Below are 27,353 nucleotides of genomic sequence, written 5' to 3'. Positions count from 1 at the left end.
AATTGGAGCTGGGAGAGCTTCTCCAAGCCTCTTAAAGGAGCCATCTCTGTAGCCCTCTTCCCCGCTACTAAAATCACACCAAAACCCTGCCAGACATCAAACTACCACACCTCGTGAAACCCCACCTGGAATACTGCATCCAGTTCTGGAGCCCCCAACAGAAGAAAGACACGGATGAGCTGGAGCGAGTCCAGAGGAGGGCTACCAAGATGGTCAGAGGGTTGGAACAGCGTTCCTATGCGGACAGGCTGAGAGAGTTGGACTTGTTCAGCCTGGGAAAGAGAAGGCTCTGGGGAGACATTTGATACCTTCCAGTACCAGAACGGGGCCTGCAAGAAGGCTGGGAAGGAACTTTTTACAAGGGTCTGCAGTGGTAGGACGAGGGGTAATGGTTAGAAGTTGGGAAAGGGCAGATTTACACTAGGTACAAGGAAGAAGCTGTTCACCCTGAGGGTGGTGAGGCACTGGAACAGGATCCCTGATGAAGGTGATGATGCTCCATCTCTGGCAGTGTTCAAGACCAGGTTGGACGGAACCTTGAGCAACCTAGTCTAGTGGGGGGTGTCTCTGTCATGGCAGGATGGTTGAAACTAGGTGAAATTTGAGGTCCCTTGGAACCCAAACTATTGCATGATTCTATGATCTATGTTTCCATCATTGACTAGTGCAAAGTCATTGGGCTTGAGCAACTTGTGTTTCTCTTCAATGTAGATCCATCTGTTACTTTTGGGAGAACAGAGGTGTCCTTATCTTGATTGAAGACTTGTTCTTCTCAGGAAGGGGAGGTGATAAGTCTTGGGTCTCGATATAATGATGCAGCAATTACATGCTAAGAGTGTTCCTGTCTCCTAACGCCTGTGCAATCTGGTGTGGAATTGTGGCAGCAGAGGAGAGAAGTTGATGGTGAGGAGATTCTGAGAGATGCCCTGAGGCAGCCAGTCCCTGGGTGTCAGGGTGTTTGGGCAGGTGCCTCGGGTGGTTATCACCTCGCAGTGCCTGTGCTTTGAAGCCTGTAATAGCAGGTAATCTGGCTACACGGACACACTATCTAGCAGAAGGGTGCCTTACCTACCCCAGTGAAACCCAGCAGCTCCTGTGGCTGTACTGGGGCTTGGCCTGTGTCTATCGGTTCAGTGCTATCAGAAGAGCCTGGCTGAGATATGGACCCAAGCCACCTCTGAGGATGCCATGACTATGACATGGACATAACACTGGAGGACACCATGGATGGGATGGGAACCCAAACCACACCTGAGGGCACCTGGGATGAGATAGGAACCCAAGCCCAAACTCACTAGAGGAATCACCCCAGCAGTAAAGAAGCAGCACTAGACACAGAGGTGGACAGGTCTGTACCATCTATTAGTAAGGCAGGAGAACAAGTTGAAGTATGAAGCTGTTCTTTGGCATGGATATAGAAGGAAGAATTGATAAAAATCACCAAAATAGACCAAAACTACGAGGTCACTGAACTTGAGAGACCTTGGAGAAATGCAGCAATATAACAGGTGCCAGAGAGGCAAGCAGAGCGGTGCCTGGCTCCTCCACTACTGGAATGGTGGGGCCACCAGTCAGGAGTTAGAGGGTGAGGTAGTTCAACAGCTGGAGTCGCTCACCAGGGGCAAGGGAAGTGACAGAGAAATCCCTGAGGAACATCAACACAACAAGCAAGTAGACCAGGTACAACAATGGAAGTGGCTGAGGTGGACCTAGACTGGGAACACAACAGAACTAGTCATAACTTGGTGGAATCCTGTAGGGTCAGGACATCTAGGGAGAGCTTCAATGTCCAGATGGGCTTGAGATGGAGGGGTGCACTTGACCACTGAAGCTATTGCAGGTGTTATTCAGGAGTGTGACACATGCACCATAGTCAAGTGAGCCAAGCGAGCAAAGCCTCTGTGGTGTGAAGGATGGTGGCTGCGATATCAATCCAGAGAGGCCTCACAGATGGGTTATATCACACTGCCACGAACCTGCCAAGGCAAGCGCCATGTCCTTACTGTGGTGGAAGTGACAACCAGATGGTTGGCAACATGTCCCGTGACCCAAACCACCTCCCAAAACACCATCCTGGGCCTTGAAGAGCAAGTGCTGAGGCACCCCAGAAAGACCTGAAGCAGACAGCAGGATTCATTCTGAAACACCCTCAGAAGCCCCTGGGCCAGGGAACGTGGCAATGATTGGGTGTGCCACATCCCCTGTCACACACCAGCCTCCGGAATGATTGACCGAGAGAAGGGACTGTTAAGGACAAAAGTGAGAGCAAAGGGGGCTGGGAAATACAAGCAGTGGAATGCAGCCTGGGCAGAAGCCACCTGCCTAGTTAATACCAGAGGATCAACTGACTGACCTGACCCTGCCCAAACAGAAACCTCCCTATTGTAGAAGGAGATAAGGTCCTCATAGTGCACGTAGGGACCAGGCTGAGAAAGACAGTATGGGTTGGAAATGGACAACCTGGTTGTGGGATTGCTTTTGCTCAAGGGTGCACTGTGTGGATGATGGGGGAATATGACGTGTACCTCCAGTAGATTTAACCTGGGTCAGAAATAATCTATGATTTGAGTTACATATTTTAGGAAGTTCTACAGCAGATACCTCCTAAATGTACCTTGTAAAAAGCTGACCCAACCTGAGCTAGGTTTCCTGTTCAGAAACTCCACACAACACACCACTCTTGTCCTGAGAAACCACCATACCAAATGGAACCCAAGTCATGGACAACATGAACTCAGTGGACACTTTATGGACAATTTATTGGATATTTGAGAGATATTTGATTGATATTTTGTGGCAAAACCAATGCTGAGAACAAACTGATGTTCCAGCTGTTTGCACAGCATCAAGGCCTGCTCTGTTTCTGATTCTGCCCCTTCAGTGAACAGACTGGGGGGGTGGGGGTACAAAAGCCTGGGAGTGGACATAACCAGGTCAATGTACCAACTGAGCATGCTCTTCAGCTGTTTGAATGAGGTTGGAAGAGGGAGGTGACCAAGCTGCAGGGTGGTGCTAAATATCTTGCTGGAGTTAACACGCAACATTTACAAACATTACAAAGGAAGAGCTAGTGAGGAATGGAAAAGTCCAGGGAGAGAAGTTTGGGTTTAAAATCCTGAGAAAAGGATAGAAACAAAAGATTAAAGCCTCTGGAAGGCAGATTTTGGCCTGTTGAGGGACCTTCTTGGAAGAATCCCGTGGGCCGCAGCCCTGCAGAGAAGTCGGGTGCAGAGAGGTGTTTGATGTCAAGGATCTCCTTGTCAGGATCTACAATGGTCCTCCTTGACATGCTGGAGGTCACATTAAGGTGGCAGGAGGTTGGCACGGCTGAGAAAGGAGCTCCTGGCTAAAACCAAGCATGAAGGGGAAGCCCAGAAAAGGTGGAGGTTGGCTGCCTTGCAGCCTCATTTGTTCTGGGATTCTGGGAGGAGAGGGACACTCCAGAGCTCTTGGCAGCATTGCCCTCTTGCCAGGAGCTCCCTTCGTCCCAGGCAGGCAAAGGCAAGGTCAAGGTCGCTATCATGGCTTTAACCATGGGTCACCTGTCACAAATGTTTATGAACTTGTCCATAAAGTGCCCGCTCCTTTGATGTCATCCATGACTTGGGTTCCATTTGGTATGGTGGATACTCAGGACAAGAAAGGTTTATTTTGTGGAGTTACTGGTCATGACAACGAGCTCAGGTTGGGTCAGGGTAACTGGCTGGAGGACTGAGCACAGAGTGGTGGTGAATGGAGTTCAATCCAGATGGTGACTGGTCACAAGCAGTGTCCCCCAGGGCTCAGTATTGGGGCTGGTCTTGTTTAACATCTTTGTTGGTCATCTGGATGAGGGGATTGAGTGCTCCCTCAGTGAGTTTGGAGGTGGCACTATATTGGGTGGGAGTGTTGATCTGCTCAAAGGTAGAGAGGTTCTGCAGAGGGATCTGGACAGGCTGGATCAATGGGATGAGGCGAATGCTATGAGGATCAACAAGGCCAAGTACCCGAGTCCTGCACCTGGGTCACAACAACCCCACGCAGCGCTACAGGCTGGGGATGAGTGGCTGGAAAGCTGCCCGGCAGAAAAGGCCCTGGGGGTGCTGGTCGACAGGTGGCTGAACATGAGCCAGCAGTGTGCCCGGGTGGGCAAGAAGGCCAACAGCATCCTGGCCTGTATCAGCAATGGTGTGGCCAGCAGGCGTAGGGAGATCATGGCGCCCCTGTGCTCTGCACTGGTGAGGCCACACCTCAAATCCTGTGTGCAGTTTTGGGCCCCTCACTGCAAGAAAGACGTTTTGGTGCTAGAGCGTGTCCAGAGAGGGGCAACAAATCTGGTGAAGGGTCTGGAGAACAGGTCTTGTTAGGAGCGGCTGAGGGAACTGGGGTTGTTTACTCTGGAGAAGAGGAGGCTGAGGGGAGACCTTATTGCTCTCTACAACTACCTGAGAGGAGGTTGTAGTGAGGTGGGGGTCAGTCTCTTCTCCCATGTAAGAAGTGATAGGTCAGGGGGAAATGGCCTCAGATTGCACAAGGGCAGGTTTAGATTGGATATGAAGAAATATTTCTTTACTGAAAAAGTGGTCAAACAATGGAACAGGCTGCCCAGGGTAGTGGCGGAGTCACCATCCCTGGAGGTGTTCAAAAAACATGATTCTATGATTCCATGATTGTTGCATCTGTCCAGATATTTGCAACGCTCATTTAGGTGACATCTGCTGCAGTACTTGCTAAAATAGACAACTAAAATATGCTGTTGATATTAAACTGGGAGGAGGGGCTGACACGCCAGAAGGCTGTGCTGCCATTCAGCGAGACCTGGACGGGCTGGAGTGGTGGACAGAGTGGAATCTCATGAGGTTCAACAAGGGCAAGTGTAGGGACCCACACCTGGGGAAGAATAACCCCCTGCACCAGTACAGGCTGGGGGGCAACCTGCTGGAGAGCAGCTCTGCTGAGAAGGACCTGGGAGCTGTGGTGGACAGCGAGTTAACCATGAGCCAGCCATGTGCCCTTGTAGCCAAGAAGGCCAGTGGTATCCTGGGGTGCGTGAAGAAGTGTGTGGCTATCAGGTGGATGGAGGTTCTCCTCCCCCTCTGCTCTGCCCCGGTGAGGCCAAATATAAAGTACTATGTTCAGTTCTGGGACCCCCAGGTCAAGAGGGACAGGGAACTGCTGGTGAGACTCCAGTAGAGGGCTACAAAGATGATGAGGGGACTGGACCATCTCTCTTTTGAGGAAAGGGATAGGACCCTGGGTCTGTTTAGCCTAGAAAAGGGAAGAAATTTTTTGTGCGCATCACCTCCTATAACCATTCTACCTGCAAAGCCAAAGCAAGAAGTATTGCCATAGCTAGAACCTACCAAATCTAATTCCTGCGGATCCCGCGGTAATGTTTTGTTGAGGTGTTGAATGATCAATGCCGTTGTCAACCCCGTCTTATTTTTACCTCCTTTTTTACAATTAGGCAGAACCTGGGTTTGTTTGAATATTGCAAAGCATGTGCGATTGACAACACTTTCGATTAAGATGGAACTATTTGAGACAAACCTGGTCCAATCTTGCGGATTGAAATATGGAACTCCAACCAAGCATGTTCGAAAAGGATCAGAAGGAGTGGCCATAGATAGACAAAAGGCATTGTTCCCTGTTTCATTGGCCCATGTTACCCACATATTCTGTCGGATGTCAATTCTATGCAGAGCAGTTGTCATCGTCAGTAGACTGCAGGCTATCACTGTTTGTCTCCACATCCTTGTTTGTGTCCGGTATATATGGCCTCACCCACTTTGCTGGAACCCACAGTGGTCCATTACCTGTAAGTAAGCACATATATCCCCTACCCGTTACTTTTAATTCTGCTGGTCCTTCCCATTTTCCTGTTTTTAAATCCTTATAGAGCACTAGGCCTCGTGTTTCTTCCTTCCAGCACGAACCCATTCCTCTGCCGTGCATTAACATAGGTGGCTCCTCACTGTTCCCTGCTAAACGTAAAAAATTCAAAACATACAATGCTTTCATTAATCGATCATTAGGTGACCAACCCTGGGTTCCTCCTTTTTGTTTTAACAACATCGCTTTTAGTGTCTGGTGAGAGCGTTCAACAATTGCCTGACCGGTAGGAGAGTGAGGTATACCTGTATGATGGTTAATACCCCAAAGATTGCAAAAGCGTGCCAAGCGAAGTGAAGCGTAAGCAGGTGCATTATCTGTCTTAATTTCAAGTGGAATACCTAAAACAGCGAAGCATGCATAAAGATGTCGCTCAACATGTCGTGTGGTTTCTCCAGTCTGTGCGGTAGCCCAAATTGCCATAGAGTAAGTATCTATACAAACATGCACATATTTCGAACGTCCAAATTCTGCAATATGAGTTACATCCATTTGCCATAGCTGAAGCGCATGCAATCCTCGTGGCTTGACACCTTGACCCAGACCAAAGCCTAATTTCTGACATGAAGCACAGGATTTAACTATACCTTGTGCATCTGCTAAGGGAATATGGAATTGTTTGTGAAGCACTTTAGCTGACTGATGGAAAAAATCACGAGACATGCGAGCTTGTTGAAATGCATCTACAGGTGGTCCTGCCCATACAGGCGCTACTAACTGATCAGCACGGTTATTTCCTACTGCCAAACCTTCATTAGCTAGATGACTACGAATACGCATGATAAAGTAAGGATCAGAATGCATGTTCAATAAATGCAGTAACTGACTTAACAATTTGCCTAAAATTGGATTAGATACTGTTTTTAACATAGCTCTCTCTAAACGACGCACTATACCTACTACATACAATGAATCCGAAACAATATTAACAGGTTGTTGCGTCCAGTTTGAAAATGTCCGTACCACCGCTTGTAGTTCAAGAGTCTGTAGTGAATCATTTGAGTCTCCTTGGATGATGTGTTCCTCCCAGGTACCTGTAGGTGATTGCCATGTACTGACAGCCTTTTTTGATTTTCGTCCTGCATTGGTGAATATTGTAAGTCCTTCCACTGGAACCTCAGATAATTTTGGAGTTGAAACAAAATCTTGATTAGTTAAAAATGTTAACATTTTGTGAGCAGGAAATTGATCAGTTAATTGGCCTGAAAAGTCACATAATGATGTTTGTGATTCCATAGAATGTCGTAAATTCCAATCAAGCCAGACAGATGCTACTGGTAACACTATTATTTCTGGATCTTTCCCTGAAATCTCTAGTAGTCGTGATCGTCCTTTCATAATCAGAAGAGCAAGTAATTCAATTCTTGTTACAACAGTTTTATGTAATTGCCTAGGTAAGAAAAGCCATTCCAAAATTGATAAAGGGTCAGTTTTTGATTTGTCCCATTGCATAATAAAAGCAAATGGATATTTTCTGTTTTGACTAGAATTAACAACCATTAACATAATTGGTTCGTTCTTTACAAATCTTGATCCATAATGAGATGTTAATTTTGCTGAAATTTTTTGTAATGCAGTTTTTTGAGATGGGCCGATTTCTCTAAACTCATTTGCATGATTGCTCGTTCCCAACAGTTGAATCAGAGGGCTTAAATCATCATTAGTAATTCCACAAATATTTCGTACCCACTGGGTGTCACCAACCAATCTTTGTACATCTGACAATGTTTTAATGTCTGTTTTCAATTCAATTTTCTGTGGCCTTATTTGGGATTCAGTTATAATCCATCCTAAATAGTACCATGGAGCTTTTTCTTGAATTTTTTCTGGAGCAATTTTCAATCCTTTTTCTCCTAATTGGGCGATGAGTTCAAATATGAGCATTTTTGTGTCCAGGTGTTCCCCAGCAATTAATATATCATCCATATAATGATATATCAAGTACTGTGGATACTTTTTCCGAATTGGTTCTAGCGCCCAGGCCACAAACATTTGAGACATTGTAGGTGAATTTTTCATGCCTTGTGGCAGCAAAATCCAATGATATCTTTTTGCTGGTTCAGCTCTATTCACAGAGGGTACTGTAAAGGCAAAACGTTCCGCATCATCTGGATGTAAAGATATTGTGAAAAAACAATCTTTTAAATCTATTACCAGTCAATTCCATTTTTCTGGAATCATGGATGGCAATGGTAAGCCTGGTTGTAAGGCTCCCATATCCTCCATTACTGCATTTATAGCTCGTAGGTCATGTAGCAATCTCCACTTTCCATTTTTCTTTGGTATTGTAAAAATTGGAGTGTTCCATGGACTTACTGACTGCACAATATGGCCTGCACACAATTGTTCTTGTACTAATTCCGAAATTTTGAGAAGCTTTTCACGGGTGAGCGGCCACTGATCAATCCACACTGGTGTCTTTGTTTTCCAATGTATCTTGAGGATAGGCTGCTCCCCAGTAGCCGCAACTAAAAAGGGTGAGTCACAATTTGTGCTTTCATTTGGCTTAGTAGGTCTCTACCTACCAGTGTAATTGATGTATTCATGACATAGGGCCTAGTAGATACCTGCGCCCCATCTGGAAATGTGAATAAAATTACTTCTTTGCTAATTCTAGTGGATTGTGTCCCTCCAATACCAAACACACCCAATTGAGAGCTAAGAGTTGGCCAAGTAGTGGGCCAATTGTGTGCAGCTATGATTGTAACATCAGCGCCAGGATCAATTAACATTTTTCTAGTTATTTTAAGTCCATCTGGTCCTGTCATCATTATCATCATTTCAGGTTTTGTCCGTTTTAGATCCAAAGCAAAGTATACGTCTGGTCGACCAATAGAGCTGAACCCTCCATCGTTGCGTTCAATGTCATTGGATGAAGGTACACAGGCATGGAAAGGCACTTGTTGAGCAATTTTGCCACCTTTTGGAATAAGAACAGGTGGAGTTAATGTATATACCATGATTTTAATTATCCCTGTGTAGTCTGCGTCAATAACTCCTGGTAATACAAAAATACCTTGACGTGATGTGGATGACCTGCCAATTAATAATGCTGATAGTCCCTTTCCTAATGGTCCCTTTAAATTTGTGTCTATTAAGGCTACTTCAGTATTGAAAAGTGTTGAATCTATTGTGGTTTCCAGATCCACTCCGGCACTTCCTGAGGTGGCAGCATGGAGGGAACTGATTCCGGATTTGATTTTTGAGTCAGAATTGGAGAGTGTGCAGGTAATCCCTGATTTACTGTCATCACACGAGGGAATAACGCGCTCGATTTCCAGTTTCCCTGCCTATGGCAGTCACGAGTGTGGTGATTATCCTTTTTGCAATTTACACACCAGTTTTTACCAGCGTGTTGAGCGTGCTGTTTACATTGGCTCACAAGGTGACCCATTTTTCCACAATTGAAACATTTCTTTTGCTTACTTCCTGCCATTCTATTAAAGAAGGGTCGAACTGCACTGTATACCACAGCAGCAAGCATAGATGCAGTACCAGTAGTGCGTTCTACAACTTCAAGCATATCCGCTACTTGAGCATCTCTAGGTAGTGTACTTAAAACTCTTTTTGTTCTATCATTAGCATTTTCAAAAGCAAAAATTTTAAATACCTTTTCCTTCATTGCCTCATCCAAATCTGGATGACTTTTAATAACCTGATGTAAACGGTCAATGAAAGCAGAAAAGGTTTCTTGTGGATTCTGCTTAATATTGGCAAAGGAATATACTTTTCCTGGTTCCCTGATTGAAAACATTGCTTGGTAAGCTAACCGCTGTGATAATTGTAATGCCTCTCCTAAAAAACCTTGTTGTAAAGCCGCGTTTGCAAAAGGACCTTGGCCTGTTAGCATTTGTGCTTGTACCCCATACAATGGATCCCCTTGCTGCCTTGGTCGTGCAGCCTCCTGGTCACAGAGTTGTTGCCAGGCCTTGGAGAACATAAGCTGCTGAGAAGGGGACAAAAGAATGTTAGCAATCTGTTGTGAATCAAGTGGTAACAAAACACCTGCTGTAAAAATAGTTTGTAATAATTGCTGAGTATAACTAGATTGAAGCCCATATTGTGATACTGTTAAACGTGCTTTTTCAAAGATTTTCCAATCAAATGGTTCCCATTTTCTACCTCCTGCTTGATCTGTAACAATAGGAAAGGCAGACGGAAGAAAATTTCCTTCAATTAAAGCATCACGAATAACTCCTTTCCATCTTCATCCTGGTTCTTGTTCATTTAATAACGTATTTGAAAATGAAGTAGTTGGCACAGGCATTTCTGACAAAGGCACTGGTGGTGACGATGGTACAGCAAAAGAATTATTTTGAATAATAGTGTCCGGAGACTCTTGTGGATGTTTTTTATTATCATCTTCTCTAGTGTTCAATTCCGATAGCTTGTTCACGACTTACCGCAAAAGCTCATCAAACAGCTCTTTTTTTTTCTCTTTCGTTTTCCGGAAGAGAAAACTCTTCCTGTTGGCGAGAGGGGCGGGATTCTGGGTGGGATTCTGGGTGGGATTCCGGGTGGGTCGCTGTGATGCGGGGATAAGGGCGGGATTCTGGGCGGGTCACTGTGACACGGGGGTAAGGGTGGGATTCTGGGCGGGTCGCTGTGACGTCGCCATAAGGGCAGGATTCTGGGTGGGTCGTTGTGTCGTCAGGATAGGGGTGGGATTCGGGTGGGTCTGCTGGTTCTCGTACTTCCCCCTTTTCTTTGCCCACGCCCCCTGGTAGTTTTTCCACGTTCTCTTCTGAGTCCCTTCTCATTGCGATCGGGTCGGCACCATTATGGCGCACCTCCTCCTCCGAGGGTGCGGTCCCCGCAGAGGCCCCACTAGCCCCCAAACTCGCTGTCTGTGTCTGATTAGCAGGGGTCAAGGGAGGTGGAACAGGAACAGAAATTCACGTAGAAAAGGTAGAAGTAGTAGTTGTTGGCAAAAAATCGCCTGAGGAGGGGGTAAAGGCAGCAAAGGCAGAAGCTGCAGCAGCCCTTTCAGCTTTCATACTATGCAACATCTCCATAAGCAATTTCCATAACGTGGTGTACTTGCCTGCTTCTTTTGCTCTCGCTCCCCCCGAGCTTATATCTTCCCATAACTCTTTCCCTATGGCCTCCCACATAGCGAGTTCAAAAGCAACTCCCATGGAAGAGATTAAACTTCTATTCCATGCCCATAATAACAGCCCTTTAAGAGCCGAGGATTCATACTTGAGTCCTCTCACTAAGAGTATGTGCTGGAGCAGATTTAGGACAGCCTCCTGTTGCTTGTCCAACCCCATCTGTCTCCCCGACCGCTCACCTGGTGAGGGTGAGATTCCATAACCGTTTCACGATGAGGTGCGCACCTTCCTTTTCTCTCCTCCTTCCTGGTAACTATGTGAGTCACCGCGTAGCGACTGGGCGGATCGCTGATACTCTTTGTATCTTTTTTTTTTTTTTTTTTTTTTTAATTACTCCGCCGGGACAGCGGATCTCTTTCGGTCGGCCTTCCACCCTCTTCCTCTCCAAGTATTGCAACTTTGTTCTGAGGAATCTGAGGGTCCCTGTTCGGGCACCACTTGCGGGAGCTGCGTGAGGACACTGACACGATCAATGTGATCTAACAAGTGAACCTTTATTTCCGTGTTTCCAGTGCAATTTATAACCCTCCACCACACCCAATAAATACTGATTGGCTTCATCGCAAATAACGGCCCATAGTCCAACCCGACTGGCCACATTGTGAGTCCTTTTCAAGTCACGTTCACAAATGTTCACACCCATCTTCTTTAGGAAATTAAAACTGCGTCATTAATGGCGGCTGTCTCTTCTCCTGCCCCTGTAAGATGTTCATGCCCCCTGCACCGCAAGTTGTTTACGCTTTCAGCAGTTCCGGTACGTCCCAGCTCGGATTCTCTGGAAAGGCTGGATTGTTCACATGTCCCTTATTTCATGAGTGTCCTCCCACACACACCAATCTTTGTCATTAAGATAAAGACTGGGAAATGACACTTGTTACATGACCTGAGGCAGATCAACGCTGTGATAGAAAGTATGGGAGCCTTACAACCCGGAGTCCCCTCTCCCACAATATTTCCATCAAATTGGCCGATAATAGTAATGGATCTAATTGTTTCTTTACAATTCCCCTCGCAAAGCAGGATTGTTTTCGCTTTGCTTTCTCCGTTCCAGCTATTAACAATAGTGCACCCATGCAACGCTGTCACTGGACTGTCTTGCCTCAGGGAATGAAGAACAGCCCTACTATCTGTCAAATGTGTGTGGCAAGGGCACTCTCTGGGGTTCGTGAACAGCCCCCGCAGATACTGGTGTATCATTCTATGGACGATATCTTGATTGCAGGGACTGAGTTGACAATTTAGAAGGAAGTGGTCAATGAAGCGTTGAAGGCCCTACAGTTTTATGGACTCGAGGTAGCACCTGAAAAAGTACAAGAGGAACCCCCTTGGCGCTACCTGGGGTGGAAAATAATGGAACGAACTGTAGAACCCCAGAAGGTGGTCTTGAAATGGGAAATCACAACGCTAAATGATCTGCCAAAAATCTTAGGTGCTGTCAATTGGGTTAATCACTACTGGGAATCAATAATGATACTTTACAGCCTTTGTTCATGTTGTTGAAGGGTGATCTTGCCTTGGATTCGTGACGTAGTCTAACACTGGAAGCGCAACAAGCTCTAGCCCTTGTTGAACTTGCAATTCAGTCAAGGCAAGCAGGCCGACTAAGGGAGGGTCCTGGCCTCCAACTTTTTATTATAAACACATCCTCTCAACCCATGGCATTATTAGGACAATAGGTGGAGACTGAAGCAGACCCCCTCATCCTCATAGAGCGGATCTTCCTGCTACATCAGCCAACAAAGACCATTATAACCAGGGCAGAGATGTTTACAATGTTAATTTGTAAAGGGCGGAAACGGGCAGTACAATTACAAGGACAAGAAGTATTAATTCTCTATGTACCATTTACAAAAGACTGTCTGGGATGGAGAATGGCAAATAGTCTACCCCTTCAAACTGCGCTGCTGAATTTTACTGGAAATATCAGTATTCATTTACTGTCACACAAATTATTCGTGTCTTTTAAAGACAAGCACATCATCGCCCGACCCTGACGCAGCCCAGTTCCCGTACCTGGGCGCACAGTATTTACCGATGGCTCAGGAAAATGAGGACGAGCAGTGATAGTTTGGAAAGAAGGATGAAAATGGGAGAGGGAGATTCGTACAGTCTCAGGAATGCCCCAAATTGTAGAACTGGTTGCAGTTATTAAGGTGTTCCAAAGGTGGAGTGAACCTTTGAACATAGTCACTGACTCACAGTAGGTTTGCAGGCTCGTTCAAAGAATAAAAAAAGCTTCATTAAAAGATGTCAATAATGAGCAGTTATTTTCCCTGTTTAAACAACTATGGAGTTTGGTCAACAACCGGGTAAGTGATTTTTACGTACTACATATACGAGGCCGTACTACTTGACCTGGAGCTATAGCAGAAGGGAATTGGGAAGCAGACAGATTGACTGCCCTGGCCTGGGCGGCGCCTACACCACAAATCTTCAAACAAGCCCAATTATCACATGAATTTTTCTACCAATCTGCTCGAGCTCTTCAAAAACTACTTTGTTTTTCCTGCAATGATGCTCATGCAATTGTGCGTATGTGTCCTGATTGTCAACAATTTGCGGCCGCAGGCCCAACTGGAGTTAACCCTCGAGGTCTCCAAGCGCTTAAATTATGGCCATCAGATGTGACACATCTCAGAATTGGGAAGCCAGAAGTGGGTACGTGTTTCAGTTGATACCTATTCAGGGACGATATGGGCAACAGCTGAATGCAGGGAAAAAAGCAAGGGACGTTCTTAGACACGGGACTGCTGCCTTTGCAGTATTAGGAATACCAGCAACTATAAAGACAGATAATGGTCCCAGATATAACAGCAAAAAGACACAAATGTTTTTACAAATGTGGGGTGTAAAACACGTCATGGGCATTCCACACTCTCCACAAGGACAAGCAATCGTTGAACGCACTCACCAAATTGTAAAAAACATGCTGCAAAAACCAAAAGGGGGAATGCAGGGGGAAAGCCCGCAGATAAGCTTATGGAAGCTGGTCTGTGTCTTGAATTGTGTAGACCTTAGAAACGACATAGGGGACCAACAACCACCTCTAATTAAACATTTTTTAAGCCTAGGTTCCAGAATGTCAGATACACTAAACCCAAATGTGAAGGTCTGGGTGCGTTCGCTAGAGAGAGGGAAATGGGAAGGACCATTCATGTTAATAACGTGGGGTAGAGGGTATGCTTGTGTTTCCTCAGATGAAGGACCAGAGTGGATTCCAGTGCAGTGTGTAAGGCTGTGGCTTGAAAAAACAAAATATGGGGATGGCGATCTACCTAATCACGCTGCTGGGAGTGGAAGTGTTGATCACATCAATACAGACTATGGGACATATGATGAAGACGCTGACACCGACGCTGACACCCCAGAACAGCAGTAACATACGGGTATCTTTGGCTCATGCCTTGAACCAGACAGCCTTCTACGTCTTGATGGCACAACCAGAACAGCCTTTTCACACGTGCCTTGTTGGACTACACATAGATAATGTAGAAGTAATTGGGAAAGAAGTAACTGGATTACGAGGGTTGATAGGTGTGCATTGTAATGCAGCTAGCATCCTCATGGCTCCTTTGGCTACCTTATTAAACAATCGGGGCCTGAGGGAACGGTTGGAGATCTTAATCAAGGTTGGGTTATTGATTTTATGTATAATCACATGTATAATTTTAATATTACCATGTTTCTTATCTTGCATATAGGGAATGATCCTCTGAACGTTAGTAACTGTCTATACGGTAGAAAAACGAAAAGGGGGAATTAAGGAGGAACAAGGGATGGAAAGAGTTGACAGGATTCAGGCAGGTCCTGCCCTGAGCCTTGAAGAAGAGTAAAGGAAGAGAACAGGGAAGTAAATAGGTGCAGACCCTTAGACTCGAGAAGAACACAAGCCTGCAGGACAGCACCCAATGGTGTTAGTGGTAGTGGCACGTGGACAATGCCTGTACACCAGTCACAGCTTACTTAGTGGTGCGTGTGCTAGTAGAGAAAAGGATATAATGATGCTGTGGCAAACAATAAAGGTCTTCAGTTTCTCCCCAATAGGAGTCCGTGCCCTAAATCCGCCCCAGCTCAATGCTGTTTCCTGTCGGGGGCACTCGCCAGCCCAGCCAGCCCAGCCCTTCCCTGAATCTTGACTCCTTTCTGCCGTCTCCCCAGTCGAGCCCAGCAAAGCAGCTCTGCTAGGACTGGTGTCACAGAAGGAAACGGAGGCCACAGAGAACCTTCATCCAGCCGGCATGCTGAGGAGATCCCCAACCCAGGTACCTTGCAAACCCATGTGCCAAACTTGCTCCCCACGACAGCAGGAGAAAACTGGCCTCGGGGATCCTCAGGAAGGTCCTTTGGACCCAGGGAAAGGGCAGCCTGACCTGAGCTGTCACCCACACCAAAGGGTTTCTCTTTCCATGTCCCCCCTGCACACACACACACGGTGCCCTGCTCTTCTCCCAGGACATCCCATCTCCTCACAGAGACTTTTCCCTACAGAGCTCATCTCTGCTGACCTGGACAGGCATTCCTGCACCCCCTCCCCAGGCTCCCCACAGACCCTGAACTGGTGGTGCTGCTCTGCAGAGACAGTGGGCTGTGGTGGCCATGGCCATGCTGGTGAGGCTGAGAGGCAGACCCAGCTCAGGGTGGCTACTGCCCCCTCCACCTCTGCACACAGATGCTGACCTTGCAGCTCCAGAAAAGAACTTGGAGAAAGGAACTCAGACAAACAAGTCGGTGCAGGGTCCTTTATTTGGTTTAAACACGCAGACAGCACAGCTCCTTATTTACACAAAGTCTCTGAGGCACACAAGGCAGGCAGAGACTGACATAGAAATAGGATGAAGAATGGCAACATTTTTGAGGACAGAATACTCCCCGAGCAAGCTAAACCCCAAAGAAACCAAATCAAACAACCCACCAAAGAGAGGCTGGGCCTGTAATGAGTTCCATTACTAGTGATATGCAGGGGAAGATGGGCAGTTCATTGGTGCTTCTGCAAAGCAACCAGTCATCAGTTTCCTCAGGGCGTCCTTGAGCTCCTGGTTCCTCATGCTGTAGATGAGGGGGTTCACTGCTGGAGGCACCACCGAGTACAGAACTGCCAGTAGAAGGTTCAGGAGTGGGGAGGAGATGGAGGGAGGCTTCAGGTAAGCAAAGAAGCCAGTGCTGAGAAACAGAGAGACCACGGCCAGGTGAGGGAGGCAGGTGGAAAAGGCTTTGTGGCGTCCCTGCTCCGAGGGGATCCTCAGCACGGCCCTGAAGATCTGCACGTAGGACACCACAATGAACACAAAACACCCAAAGCCTAAACAGACACTGACCACAAGGACCCCAGCCTCCCTGAGGTAGGTGTCTGAGCAGGAGAGCTTGAGGATCTGGGGGATTTCACAGAAGATCTGGTCCACAGCATTGCCCTGGCAGAGGGGCAGTGAAAATGTATTGGCCGTGTGCAGCACAGCATAGGGAAAAGCAGTGCCCCAGGCAGCTGCTGCCATGTGGACACAAGCTCTGCTGCCCAGGAGGGTCCCGTAGTGCAGGGGTTTGCAGATGGCAACGTAGCGGTCGTAGGCCATGACGGTGAGAAGACAAAACTCTGCTGTGATCAAGAAGATAAAGAGAAAAACCTGGGCAACACATCCCGAGTAGGAGATGGCCCTGGTGTTCCAGAGGGCATTGGCCATGGCTTTGGGGAGAGTGGTGGAGAGGGAGCCCAGGTCGATGAGGGAGAGGTTGAGGAGGAAGAAGTACATGGGGGTGTGGAGGTGGGGGTCACAGGCTACAGCAGTGATGATGAGTCCATTGCCCAGGAGCGCAGCCAGGTAGATGCCCAGGAAGAGCGTGAAGGTTAAAAGCTGCAGCTCCCATGTGTCTGCAAATCTCAAGAGTAGGAACTCTGTGATGGAGCTGCCGTTGGACATTGTTTCACCGCAGGAATGGGAGACTGTTGAAAGAGGAGAAGACATTGACAAGTGAGGAGAGTTTTGTCTGAGCCTGTTTTATGCCATTTCTCAGAGAAAACACACAAAATGACTTCTTTTTTGGGAGGAACTTCGATCAGTTCCTTTTTGTAGGTGCAGGATTGACGAGCAGGGGCTCTGCCCACGGGCTCCAGAGAAGTCAGACCTGTGCTATTGCAGAGGTGACAAACAGCCCGTGCATTCGGTAGGTGTTCCTGGCAATGGGTGCCTTCAGTCGAGTGAGAGGCTTTTGCCTCAGTGACCATGTGACAATTGTCCCTATTTATTGCAGTGTGATGGAGTCAGCACCCAGACCAGCTGTGTCTGAGAGGGTAGAGCCCAGGGAGGGACCCAGCCCTTCCAACTCTGCTCTCCTGAACAGCAAAGTCTGGGTCGGAATCACTCACGGCCAACACAGAACCTTTCTCACAGCCATTTTCCATCTCCAGGCTCTCTCCAGACATGATACCAGCAGCGTGCCTGTCGAGGAGAATGGGGCTGTCAGTAGGTTCCCATCCTCCCCTGCTGAAGTGCCCCCAACACGGGGGAAGGGCACTTCAACCCCTTTACCCCTGGGAGATGCTCAGGTGCCTGAAAAACTCTGCCCAGCATCTCCTGAAGGGAGAGTCAGCTTGTTTGTAATTTCCACACGCTGCATTGCCCACAGCCTCCCAGAGCCAGTATCTCAAAGTGCATCTGAGATATCCCCACAACCCAGAGCTTCCATAAGCAAGAAAAAACAGCAGCAGAAAGAAGAAAAGAAAAACACGAAGCAATACCCTGATCCTTCTGCAAATGGGGAAAAGGAAAGAAAGACAGCTGGCACATGGGAAAGCCTTCTCCTTACACAGCAGAGCACAGCACCTCCACGTTGGTGACATCCCAGGCCGGTTGCTCTCAGTCCCTTTTCTCTGCAGAAGGAAGAGGTTTATGTGTCAGGAGAGATGCACTTTGGCTCTACTGCAGCTCTTGCTGCAGAAGAGACAGCATCTGCCCTGGACCCCCCTCAGCTTGAGGGCAGAGGGTCTGCTGGGGGGCAGAGGTGACCAGGGAGGCTTGCTCAGAAGCAGCTCTCTGTGTTGGGTCAGGAGCTTTCTGAATTCCCGCTGCCATGACATTTCTAGTTTTCTCTGCCCAGGTCTCTGCTGCCTGGAGCTGTCCCTGTCAGGAACTCTTTCTCTGTCCCCACATCTCCTCCCTGGCAGCACTCACACACCCCATCCCATGCTCTGTGTACGCAGCTCAGCCTTGCATACACCTCCTGGCAGCCAAGAACTGCCCAGGGGCACCTCCGTGGCACCAGGCTCTGATGGGAACATGAGTTCATTGCTGATGAGGATGGAGAGTTGATGCTGGGAAGGCCTGTAATCCAAAGGTGGTTTGTTTTTGATACTCCCGGACTTAGAAAGCTCCAAGTGAAACACATCTGGAGTTTCAGTGTCTTCTCCCAAACGGAGAGAATAATTTCCATGTCCAAACCCTCCCTCCACCCCTGAGGTGATTAAGAGTAGAAGACTGAAAGCACAGGTTCCATCCCATTCAGGTAAACCCTGCCTTGATGTGTTTCTTGAGAAGCTTCCTCTGCCATTGTTCTGGGGGTGATCTGGAACAGTGAGAAGTCCTGAGCAGCACAGCACCCTTTGAACAGCAGAAGATCCTTGCCCTGCCCTGCTAGGAATCTCCCTTCCACCCACAACTTCTCCCCACAGCTCCATGAGGAGCTCACTGGGAAAGCTGAGTGCTGATCCTGGCTGATGACAGAGTCCCTGCTCCAGGTCACAGCCCCCTGGGTGAGGACAACCTGTTTGGGAGGACAGCTCTGGGCACCGCAGGCTGCATGCCCAGGTCCATAGCCCACAGCCATCCCCACCAGAAGGCAACCGTCATGCCCTGTCCCTCTCACACTGCACTAGGGAAGCCCTGCTCTGCAGCCCGTCTTCCTCTTCTCCATCACAGACAGATCCCAGAGGTTGGACACATTCAGCAGATCCTGCAAGGAACCACCGACACATCGCCCTGCACCCAGAGACTTACTGTGTCAGAGGCTGGGAAGAGTTCTCCTCCAGTGAGCTCTCAGCCATCCTCCCACTCTCCCCTGCCTTCAACCTTTCTCTGCCCCGCTCCTTTCTCCTTGATGCCCACAGGCAGCCCCCTCAGCCCTGCTGCGCTTGGCAGAGCAGCTGCTGCTGGGCAGAGCTGTCTCCCTGCAGCTCTGCCTGCTTGCTAGGAGCTCTCTCTGTCCCAGGAGCCCAGCCCAGATCAGCAGCACAGCAACAGCCCAAGAACTTTTTAATTATCTCTCCGGTGGTTTAGTGTGAAGTTCATGGATCACAGAGACTGAGAGGAAGTTGAGGAAACCTCTGGAGGAGTCAAAGTCAGATGCAAACTCCGAAGTTTCTTGAAGCACTAATGGGTTCCGCTGAGGGACGTTACTGACAAAAACTCCCTGGGGGCTGGTTGAAAGAGAAACTTGGATTCAGTGATGACAGGTAGGCAAAGGCAAGGTGAAGGGGGCTCTGATGCTGAGTAACCCTTGGTGTGCTTTATCAAGCCAAAAGACCAAGCCCTGTCCCCCAGCCCCTGCAAGGCAGACCCTGTCCCTCACCCATTCCTCAGGGTTCTTCTGGGGCAGGGTGATGTGGGGATGTGCAGTGCCAAGGGCAGGGCCAAGGTCCTCTGCTTCTGGGGTTGTCCTGGGTGGGCTGAGGAGGCACTGAGGTGCTGGTGCCGAAAGGCTGAGGTGTCTTCTGGTAGGCCTTGGGGGCTGAGACAACAGCCCTAGCCAAGGGGAGAAAGACCTCGGCTCTCTTGGGGGCTTTGTGTCTTGCCAGAGCCCTTGAGCGTCTCCACCACAGGATGTCCTACAGTGTCCCACACCTGCGCTTGCCATTGCACCGTGCAGATCAGACTGTGCCCAGGAGAGGCCTGAGCAATGCCTGAGGGACATGTTGTCCCTTCCCAGAGTCTGGACATCAGGACCTGTATCCTTCATGGAACACCCCCAGGTTTCCTCTGCATCAGAGCCACCTTGACCTTGCCTTTGCCTGCCTGGGACAAAGGGAGCTCCTGGCAAGAGGGCAGTGCTGCCAAGAGCTCTGCAGTGTCCCTCTCCTCCCACAATCACAGAACCAAGGAGGCTGGAAGGCAGCCAGCCGCCACCTTTTCTGGGCTTCCCCTTCATGCTTGGTTTTAGCCAGCAGCTCCTTTCTCAGCCATGCCAGTCTCCTGCCACCTTTATGTGACTTCCAGAATGTCATAGGTGAACCATTGTGGATCATGGTAAGAAGATCCTTGAGCATCAAACAAGGCTCTGTACCCGTCTTCTCTGCAGGGCTGTAGCCAATGAGATTCTTCCAAGGAGATCCCTCAGCAGGCCAGAGTCTTTTCTCTTTTTGCCTTCTTCCCTTTTCTCAGGATCCTCAACTCTAACTTCTCATGGTGGACTTTTCCATTCCTCATCACCTCTTCCTTGTTTATAGATGTTGTGAGTTAACCCCAGCAAGAAATTAGGCACCACCCTGCAGCTTGATCACCTCCCTCGTCCAACCTGAGTGGGACGGGGGTAAAGGAAGAGTAAAAAGCAAGAAAACTTGGGGTTTGAGATGGTCATTTGGGGTCATTGTCCTGGTTGTGTCTCCCCCCAACCTCTTGCAGCCTCACTACTCCGGTCTATTCACTGGTGGGGCAAAGTCAGAAACAGAGCAGTCCTTGACACTGTGCAAAAAATCTTCAGCAACAGCTTCTGCCCAGGCTGCATCCCACCCCTTGTATTTCCCAACCCCCTTTGCTCTCACACTTGCCCTTAACCTTCTCTCGGTCACTCATTCCGGAGGCTGGTGCGTGACAGGGGATGTGGCACACCCAATCATTGCCACGTTCCCTGGCCCAGGGGCTTCTGAGGGTGTTTCAGAATGAATCCTGCTGTCTGCCTCAGGTCTTTCTGGGGTGCCACAGCACTTGCTCTTCAAGGCCCAGGATGGTGCTTTGGGGGGTGGTTTGGGTCACGGGGCATGTTGCCAACCATCTGGTTGTCACTTCCACCACAGTAAGCACATGGTGCTTGCCTGGGCAGGTTCGTGGCAGTGTGATATAACCCATCTGTGAGGCCTCTCTGTACTGATATCGCAGCCACCATCCTTCACACCACAGAGGCTTTGCTCGCTTGGCTCACTTGACTACGGTGCATGTTTCACACTCCTGAATAACACCTGCAATGGCTTCAGTGGTCAAGTGCACCCCTCCATCTCAAGCCCATCTGGACATCTGCTGGGGTGATTCCTCTAGTGAGTTGGGGCTTGGGTTCCTATCTCATCTCCGATGCCTTCAAGTGTGGTTTGTGTTCACATCCCAACCATGGTGTCCTCTAATGTTATGTCTGTGTCACAATCATGGAATCCTAAGAGGTGGCTTGGGTCCATATCTCAACCATGCTCTTCTGACAGCACCAAACAGTGACTCGATGGGTTTCACTGGAGTAGGCAAGGAACTCTTCTGTTAGGTAGTGTGTCCATGTAGCGGGATTACCTGCCTTTTCAGGCTGCAAAGAACAGGCACTGGGAGGTGATAACCACCCTAGGCACCTGCCCACACACCCTGACACCCAGGGACTGGCTGCCTCAGGGCATCTCTCAGGATCTCCTCACCATCAGCTTCTCTCCTCTGATGCCACAATTCCACACCTGATTGCACAGGCATTAGGAGACAGGAACACTGTTACCATATAATTGCTGCACCATTATCTGGAGACCCAAGACTTATCACCTCCCCTTACTGAGAAGAACAAGTGTTCAACAAAGAAAAGGACACCTCTGTTCTCCCAAAAGTAACAGATGGATCCACATTGAAGAGAAACACAAGTTGCTGATGCCCAATCACTTTGCACAAGTCAATGATGGAAACATAGAATCACAGAATCATGTAATTGTTTGGGTTCAAAGTGACCTCAAATATCATGTAGTTCCAACCATCCTGCTATGGCCGGGATTACTTCCATTGGACCAGGTTGCTCAAGGCTCCTTCCAACCTCATCTTGAAGACTTCCAGGGATGGAGGTGAGGCTGACAGCTCTGTAGTTACTCGAGTCCTCCTTCTTGCCCTTTTGAAGCCTGGAGTGAAATTTGCTTTCCTCCAGACCTGAGGCACCTCTCCTGTTCCCCATGACTTACCAAAGATGATGGAGAGTGATCTAGCAATGACTTCTGCCAGCTCCCTCAGTACCCACGGGTTCATTCCATCAGGGCCCATGGATCTATGTATGTACAGCTTGCTTAACTGATCCCTAATCCAGTCCTCATAAACCAAGGCAAACTCCTCCTTTCTCCTGACTTCCTCTGGGGCCTCAGGGGTCTGGGGCTCCTGAGGACAGTCTCCAGCAGTATAGCCAGAGGCAAGGAAGCATTCAGTAGCTCACCCTTCTTTGTATCCTCTGTCACGAGGACACCCTCCTCATTCAACGGTGGGTCTGCATTGCCTCTGGTGTTAGTTTCATCTGCAACGTGTTTGAAGAAGCCCTTTCTGCTGTCCTTGACCTCCCTTGCAAGGTTAAACTCCAAGGAGGCCTTAGCTTTCCAAGAGCCTTACAGTCCTCCCAAGTGGCCATCCCCTCCTTCCAAGATCTATAGACTCTCTTCTTCCACTTGAGTTTGACCATTAATTCCCTGTTTAACCATGAGGGTCTCCAGTTCCTTTTCTTGATTTCCTACCCACTGGGATGCTCACATCTTGAGCTTAGAAGAACTGTCCTTGAACATAAACCGACTACTTTGGGCCTGTTTACCTTCTAGTACCGTGTTCCATGGGATTTCCCCAAGCAATTGCTTGAAAAGGCCAAAGTTTACCCTGCTGAAGTCCAAGGTTGTGATCTTGCTTGGTATTCTGTTCCTATCGCACAAGATCCTGAACTCCATCATCTCATGGTCGCTGCAGGCAAGGCTGCCCTTGACCTTCACTTCTTCAACTAGTCCTGGCTTGTTAGTGAGGAGGAGATCCAGCAGTGCTCCCCTCATTGTTGGCTCATCCACCAATTGTATCAAGAAGTTATCATCGATGCACTGGAGGAACCTTCTGGACTGTGAATGGCTGGCTGTGTAGGCCTTTACAGCAGATATCTGGGTAGTTAAAAACCCCCTTGAGAACCAGGGTCTGTGATTGTGAGGCTGCTGTCAGCTGCCTGTACAAGGCCTCATCTACTTCCTCATCCTGGTCAGGTGGCCTGTAACAGACACCCACAACAATATCTCCCATGCTAGCCTGCCCTTTGAGTCTCACACACAAACTCAGCTCGCTCCTCATCCACCCCTTGCCGGAACACCATACATTCTAGTTGCTCTCTTGTGTAAAGAGCAACTCCACCACTTTGCCTTGTTGGCCTGTCTTTCCTGAAAATGACACAGCCATCCATGACCACATTCCAGTCACATGAGCTGTCCCACCATGTCTGTGTAACTTCCACCAGATCATAGCCTCTGGCCCGCACAAGAGCGCATGGTTGGCTCATGGCCATCCTGCTGCCCACCAGGATCCCTGCCTGTCTTTCCTAAAGAGCCTATACCAGTCATAGGAGCTGTCCCACCACGTCTCAGTGATGCCTGTAACATCATCAGCATTGTAGATGTGCACAAATCTCTAACTCCTCTTATTTGTTCCCCACACTCCGTGAGTTGCATAGAGGCATTTATGTGGGCTCCTCCCCCCACTGAAGCCGACTTACGAGCTGGAGTGCTTTCTGGCTGGAATTCGTTCTCTTACACTTGATGTGCTCTCTCACTGGCCTGCGATCCATTTCCACGACCAGGGCATCTATTTCTGGCACTGGCCTCAAAGTGAGATGGATTGAGGATCCCCTCCCCAGCAAATCTAGTTTAGAGCCCTCCTTCCTAGATTGGCTAACATTTGTCCAAAGGTGTTCTCCCCTTCTCTGAGAGATGTACCCCATCAGCCCCCAGGAGACCAGGCTTCTCACAGGGAGTCCCATGGTCCAAGTAGCCAAAGCCTTGGCTGTGGCACCGCTCCTTCAGCCGTTCATGGATTTTCCTGAATCTGGTGGCTCTTTCAAGTGCCTTTCCTTTGACTGGGAGGACTGGTGAAAAGATGACCTGGGCCCCTGAGTCCTTCACTGCCTCTCCTAGGGCTCTGGAATCCCTCTTGATGCTCTTGAGATTGCTTCTGGTTGTGTTAATGATGCCCAAGGGAAACAGCAGCAATGGAGAGTGCTCCGTGGGAGGTGCCAAGTTTGATAGCCTCTCTGTGACATCCCTCATCCTAGCCCCCAGTGAGCAGCAAAACTCTCTAGACAGCAGGTCGATAAATGGGCGCCTCAGTAACCCTAAAAAGTGTCTCCCACTACTATTGCCCATCACTTTTTCTTGGTTGCCCTTGTAATTCGGGGAACCAATCTATCCGCCTTCCCCAACTCTAAGGCATTGTCTATGTCCCTCCTCATTCTGCAGAGCCATGAAGTGGTTCTGCAGGAGCACCTCAGGCTTTGAGGAAATCTTCTTCCTCCTTCTGGATCTTCCTTGCACCAGTTCCCAGTCCTCACTGTTGTTGGCTTCCCCCTTTGTTTTGGGTGTGCCAGTGGCAGAGTTTTGGTTCTTTGGCCGGAGGGAGCGGTTTTGGGTGTGCTGGTGGAAGAACCTCAGGCTCTTTGGCCAGAGGCTGTGGTTCCGCTGCTGCGTTCCCCTGCATCCAGCTAGCTCTCTCCTTGTTTGCCTCCTGGCGCTCTGCAGCCTTGTGACCATCTCCTGCAGCTCAGCCACCTGCCGCAGGAGGTCCTCCACCTGAGCACAGCTTTTGCAGCTGCGTTTGTTCCCCACCCCTTCCCCAGGAGGAAGGTCAAGGCCCTTCCCCCAGGCTGAGGGCTGAACCGCAGCCTCTCCCTTCAGCAGCTCCGTCTGGCTGGAGGCACTGGTCACCGCCGGGGCCGGTGGTGCAGAGTGTCCAGCCAGAGCTGCAGCCTTGGCTCTGCCACGAGTGCCCACCCTTCTGCCTCGAGGGTCAGGGAGGATGAGCGCCCTCGGCCTCTCCAACTGGCGGCGCTTCAGCGCCCTCCCCGCACAATGCCGCGGGAGCTGCTCGCTCCGCTCCTTTGCTCCCCACAGGCTCCCGTTGTGGGCAGGCAGTGACAGCCGGGGACAGCCGTTGCTCTGGCCATGCCAACGGCCCCTCTGCCTCTCCCCGCAAGAGCTGCCGGCTCTGGGCGGGTCTCGTCGCTCCCCTGGTGTTTCCCTACAGCAGGAAAACCTCTGGAAAGCTCCTGAACACCGAGATCTGCTGCTGGCTGGGCCCAACCCCAAGCAGCTGATCTCAGCGACTGATGTTTAATATGTTTGAGTTTCATCTTGAGAAAATGTCATGTCATTTTCTGTGGCAGCAGAGTGTCATTTTCTGTATCTGCCTTCCTGTTTAAAGGAATGGATTTATTGCTGACAATATCTATTTCCTGAAATCCTTGAGTGTGAGGTTTTTTATGGTTGTGGGTTGGTTTTTTTTTAAGACTGCTGTAATGATTCTATTAAAATTAGGTGGCAAACTGTTTACAGTTTCTTCATACGTTTGTTGGGAAGAAATGGACCTTAGGAATCAGAAAACATGTAGGAGAGCTCTGCCTTGTTCAGTGCAAGCTTACTTCTCAAATTCCAATTGCATGAAGGATTTGTCAGCTTTCTTTTGTAATGCTTTTTATTACATTGAAACTCTGTGCGTGTTCCGATGGGCAGTAGAGCACATTTTTAGCCTTAGTTCTTCCATCCAGAAGGTGTCAAATTCAGGAGTAATAGAGGAGGTTCCAGGCAGGGCCTTAATCATTCCTCACTGTGGAATCTTTCATCCTAGTCAGGTGTCCGCTTCTTGTGGAGTGTCTGCGTTTGTGGGGCGTGTAACAGGGGTCAGCTCGTAACCTTTGGAGTGAATCACTGACATGTGACGCCCAGCAATGAAGTAAAACATCCCTTGAGCTGCCTGAAGAACTTCTCTGGGGGAAAACTCATCCCCATGACTGCTCGGAAGAAGCTGCAGTTGGCTGGGGCAGACGTGGTAACCGGCTCCGTAAGGAAGTGTCAGTGTCAAAAGTGCAAGTGGAGCATTCCCCACCTCTGGTTTTTTGAGTGAGGTGCGTGTGAGTGAACTACACTCACAGCTCAGACATGAAGGCTTTTATTGCCCAGAACAGGCTGCCGGAGGGCTAAAGTACTGCATGGGTCGCTGAGAGCCGCCAGACTCTCCGGAGTGCTCTGAGGTTTCTTTGTGGAAGGAAAATTCAGAACATTTGGGTCAGTGCTACCCACGCTGTTCTTGCTTCACATTAAAACGGGATACTAAGCTAAATGGGTCGTGCTGGGTGGCGTCATAGGTGGCTGCACAGGGGACAGGTCAAGAGCAGCCCCTGCCTTGTGCAGCTCCTCCTGCTGTCCCTGATGGCTCAGGAGCTGCTAGGGCAGGAGTGTGCAGCAGGCTTGTGCCGCTGCGGGGGGTGTCAGTGATGGCTGAGGAGGGGACAGGACAGAAGCATGTCCTGGATCTCTTCCCGTTTCTGGCTAGCTCCTCTTGGCTGAGGAGCCAGGAGGTGCGGAGCAGGACCACGGCATGTGCAGCTGCTGGGGATGTCCCCTGTGCCTGAGTAGGAGACAGGGCAGAAGCAAGATCCTGGCAGGTAGAGGTGCCTGTGATCTCACAGGGGGTTGAGGAAATGGGAGGCCAGGAGGCAGCCCCTGGGTTTGCAGCTGCTGCTGAGGTCCCAGGTGCCTGGGGAGTTGGGAGAGCAAGAGCTTGCAGCTGGGTTGTGCAGGGGCTGGTGATGGCCATGGTGGCTGAGGAGGTGTGAGGCCAGGGGCCAGCTGGGTCTTTGCCAAAGCGATGGTGATCTTCCTCTGTAACTGCATTACCACTACTCTGCCTGTTACACGCTGTATTTGATTTCTCTACCTTTTCATGGAATTTCACCTGTCCTGATAAAATGACCATTTCTAAAGTCATCTTTTCAGAAGCCAGCTGCCCAGGCAAAGGCCTTTTCTATCATTCTCCATGTTCCACCTTCCTTTACACTTTGTTCATTCAGACACCTCTCACCTATGCAGCTGCTTTGAGCTTCAGGGGCTAAAAGAATTTCAGTAGTTTAGTTTTCTCTCGCCAGCTCATTCATTAGGTTTATACCTACCTTTGTGTATCTATTGATCTAACACATTTCTCACAGGATTATCCTTTGTCAAAGACACCTTATTAGAGACACCTTGTGCTTAGCACACAGTTGAGGAGTGTGTTTTATTGTTGATGAGACTTGGTCATTCTTTTGTTTTCTTTGCTTGCACATGGGAGAAGACCTTCTGTGCCTGTGTGCAGGCAGTTCTCTAAGGAAAGCAGGTGGGAGATGGTGCAATGGAGATGTGACATTTGTCTGCAGACTTGAGTGGAGAAGTCTGAG

At 49.1% G+C, this 27,353-nt stretch overlaps 1 protein-coding gene across 1 annotated transcript; it reads right to left on the bottom strand.

The window, feature by feature from the left end:
• Nucleotides 1-15,931: 15,931 nt before the first annotated feature.
• Nucleotides 15,932-16,897, bottom strand: LOC147412392 (olfactory receptor 14C36-like). The gene has a single exon (XM_086481382.1). The coding sequence runs from the start codon at nt 16,895-16,897 to the stop codon at nt 15,932-15,934; it is 966 nt and encodes a 321-aa protein (XP_086337508.1).
• Nucleotides 16,898-27,353: the final 10,456 nt, after the last annotated feature.

The sequence above is a fragment of the Leptosomus discolor genome, unplaced genomic scaffold, assembly GCF_034619465.1.
Source record: "Leptosomus discolor isolate bLepDis1 unplaced genomic scaffold, bLepDis1.hap2 HAP2_SCAFFOLD_41, whole genome shotgun sequence".
Classification (NCBI taxonomy): Eukaryota; Metazoa; Chordata; class Aves; order Leptosomiformes; family Leptosomidae; genus Leptosomus; species Leptosomus discolor.
Note: the sequence above shows the minus strand (reverse complement) of the source record. Positions and strands in the feature narration are given on the sequence as shown.

Excerpts from the sequence above, each read along its gene's own strand:
- LOC147412392 (XM_086481382.1), bottom strand. The coding sequence starts at position 16,897 with ATGTCCAACGGCAGCTCCATCACAGAGTTCCTACTCTTGAGATTTGCA.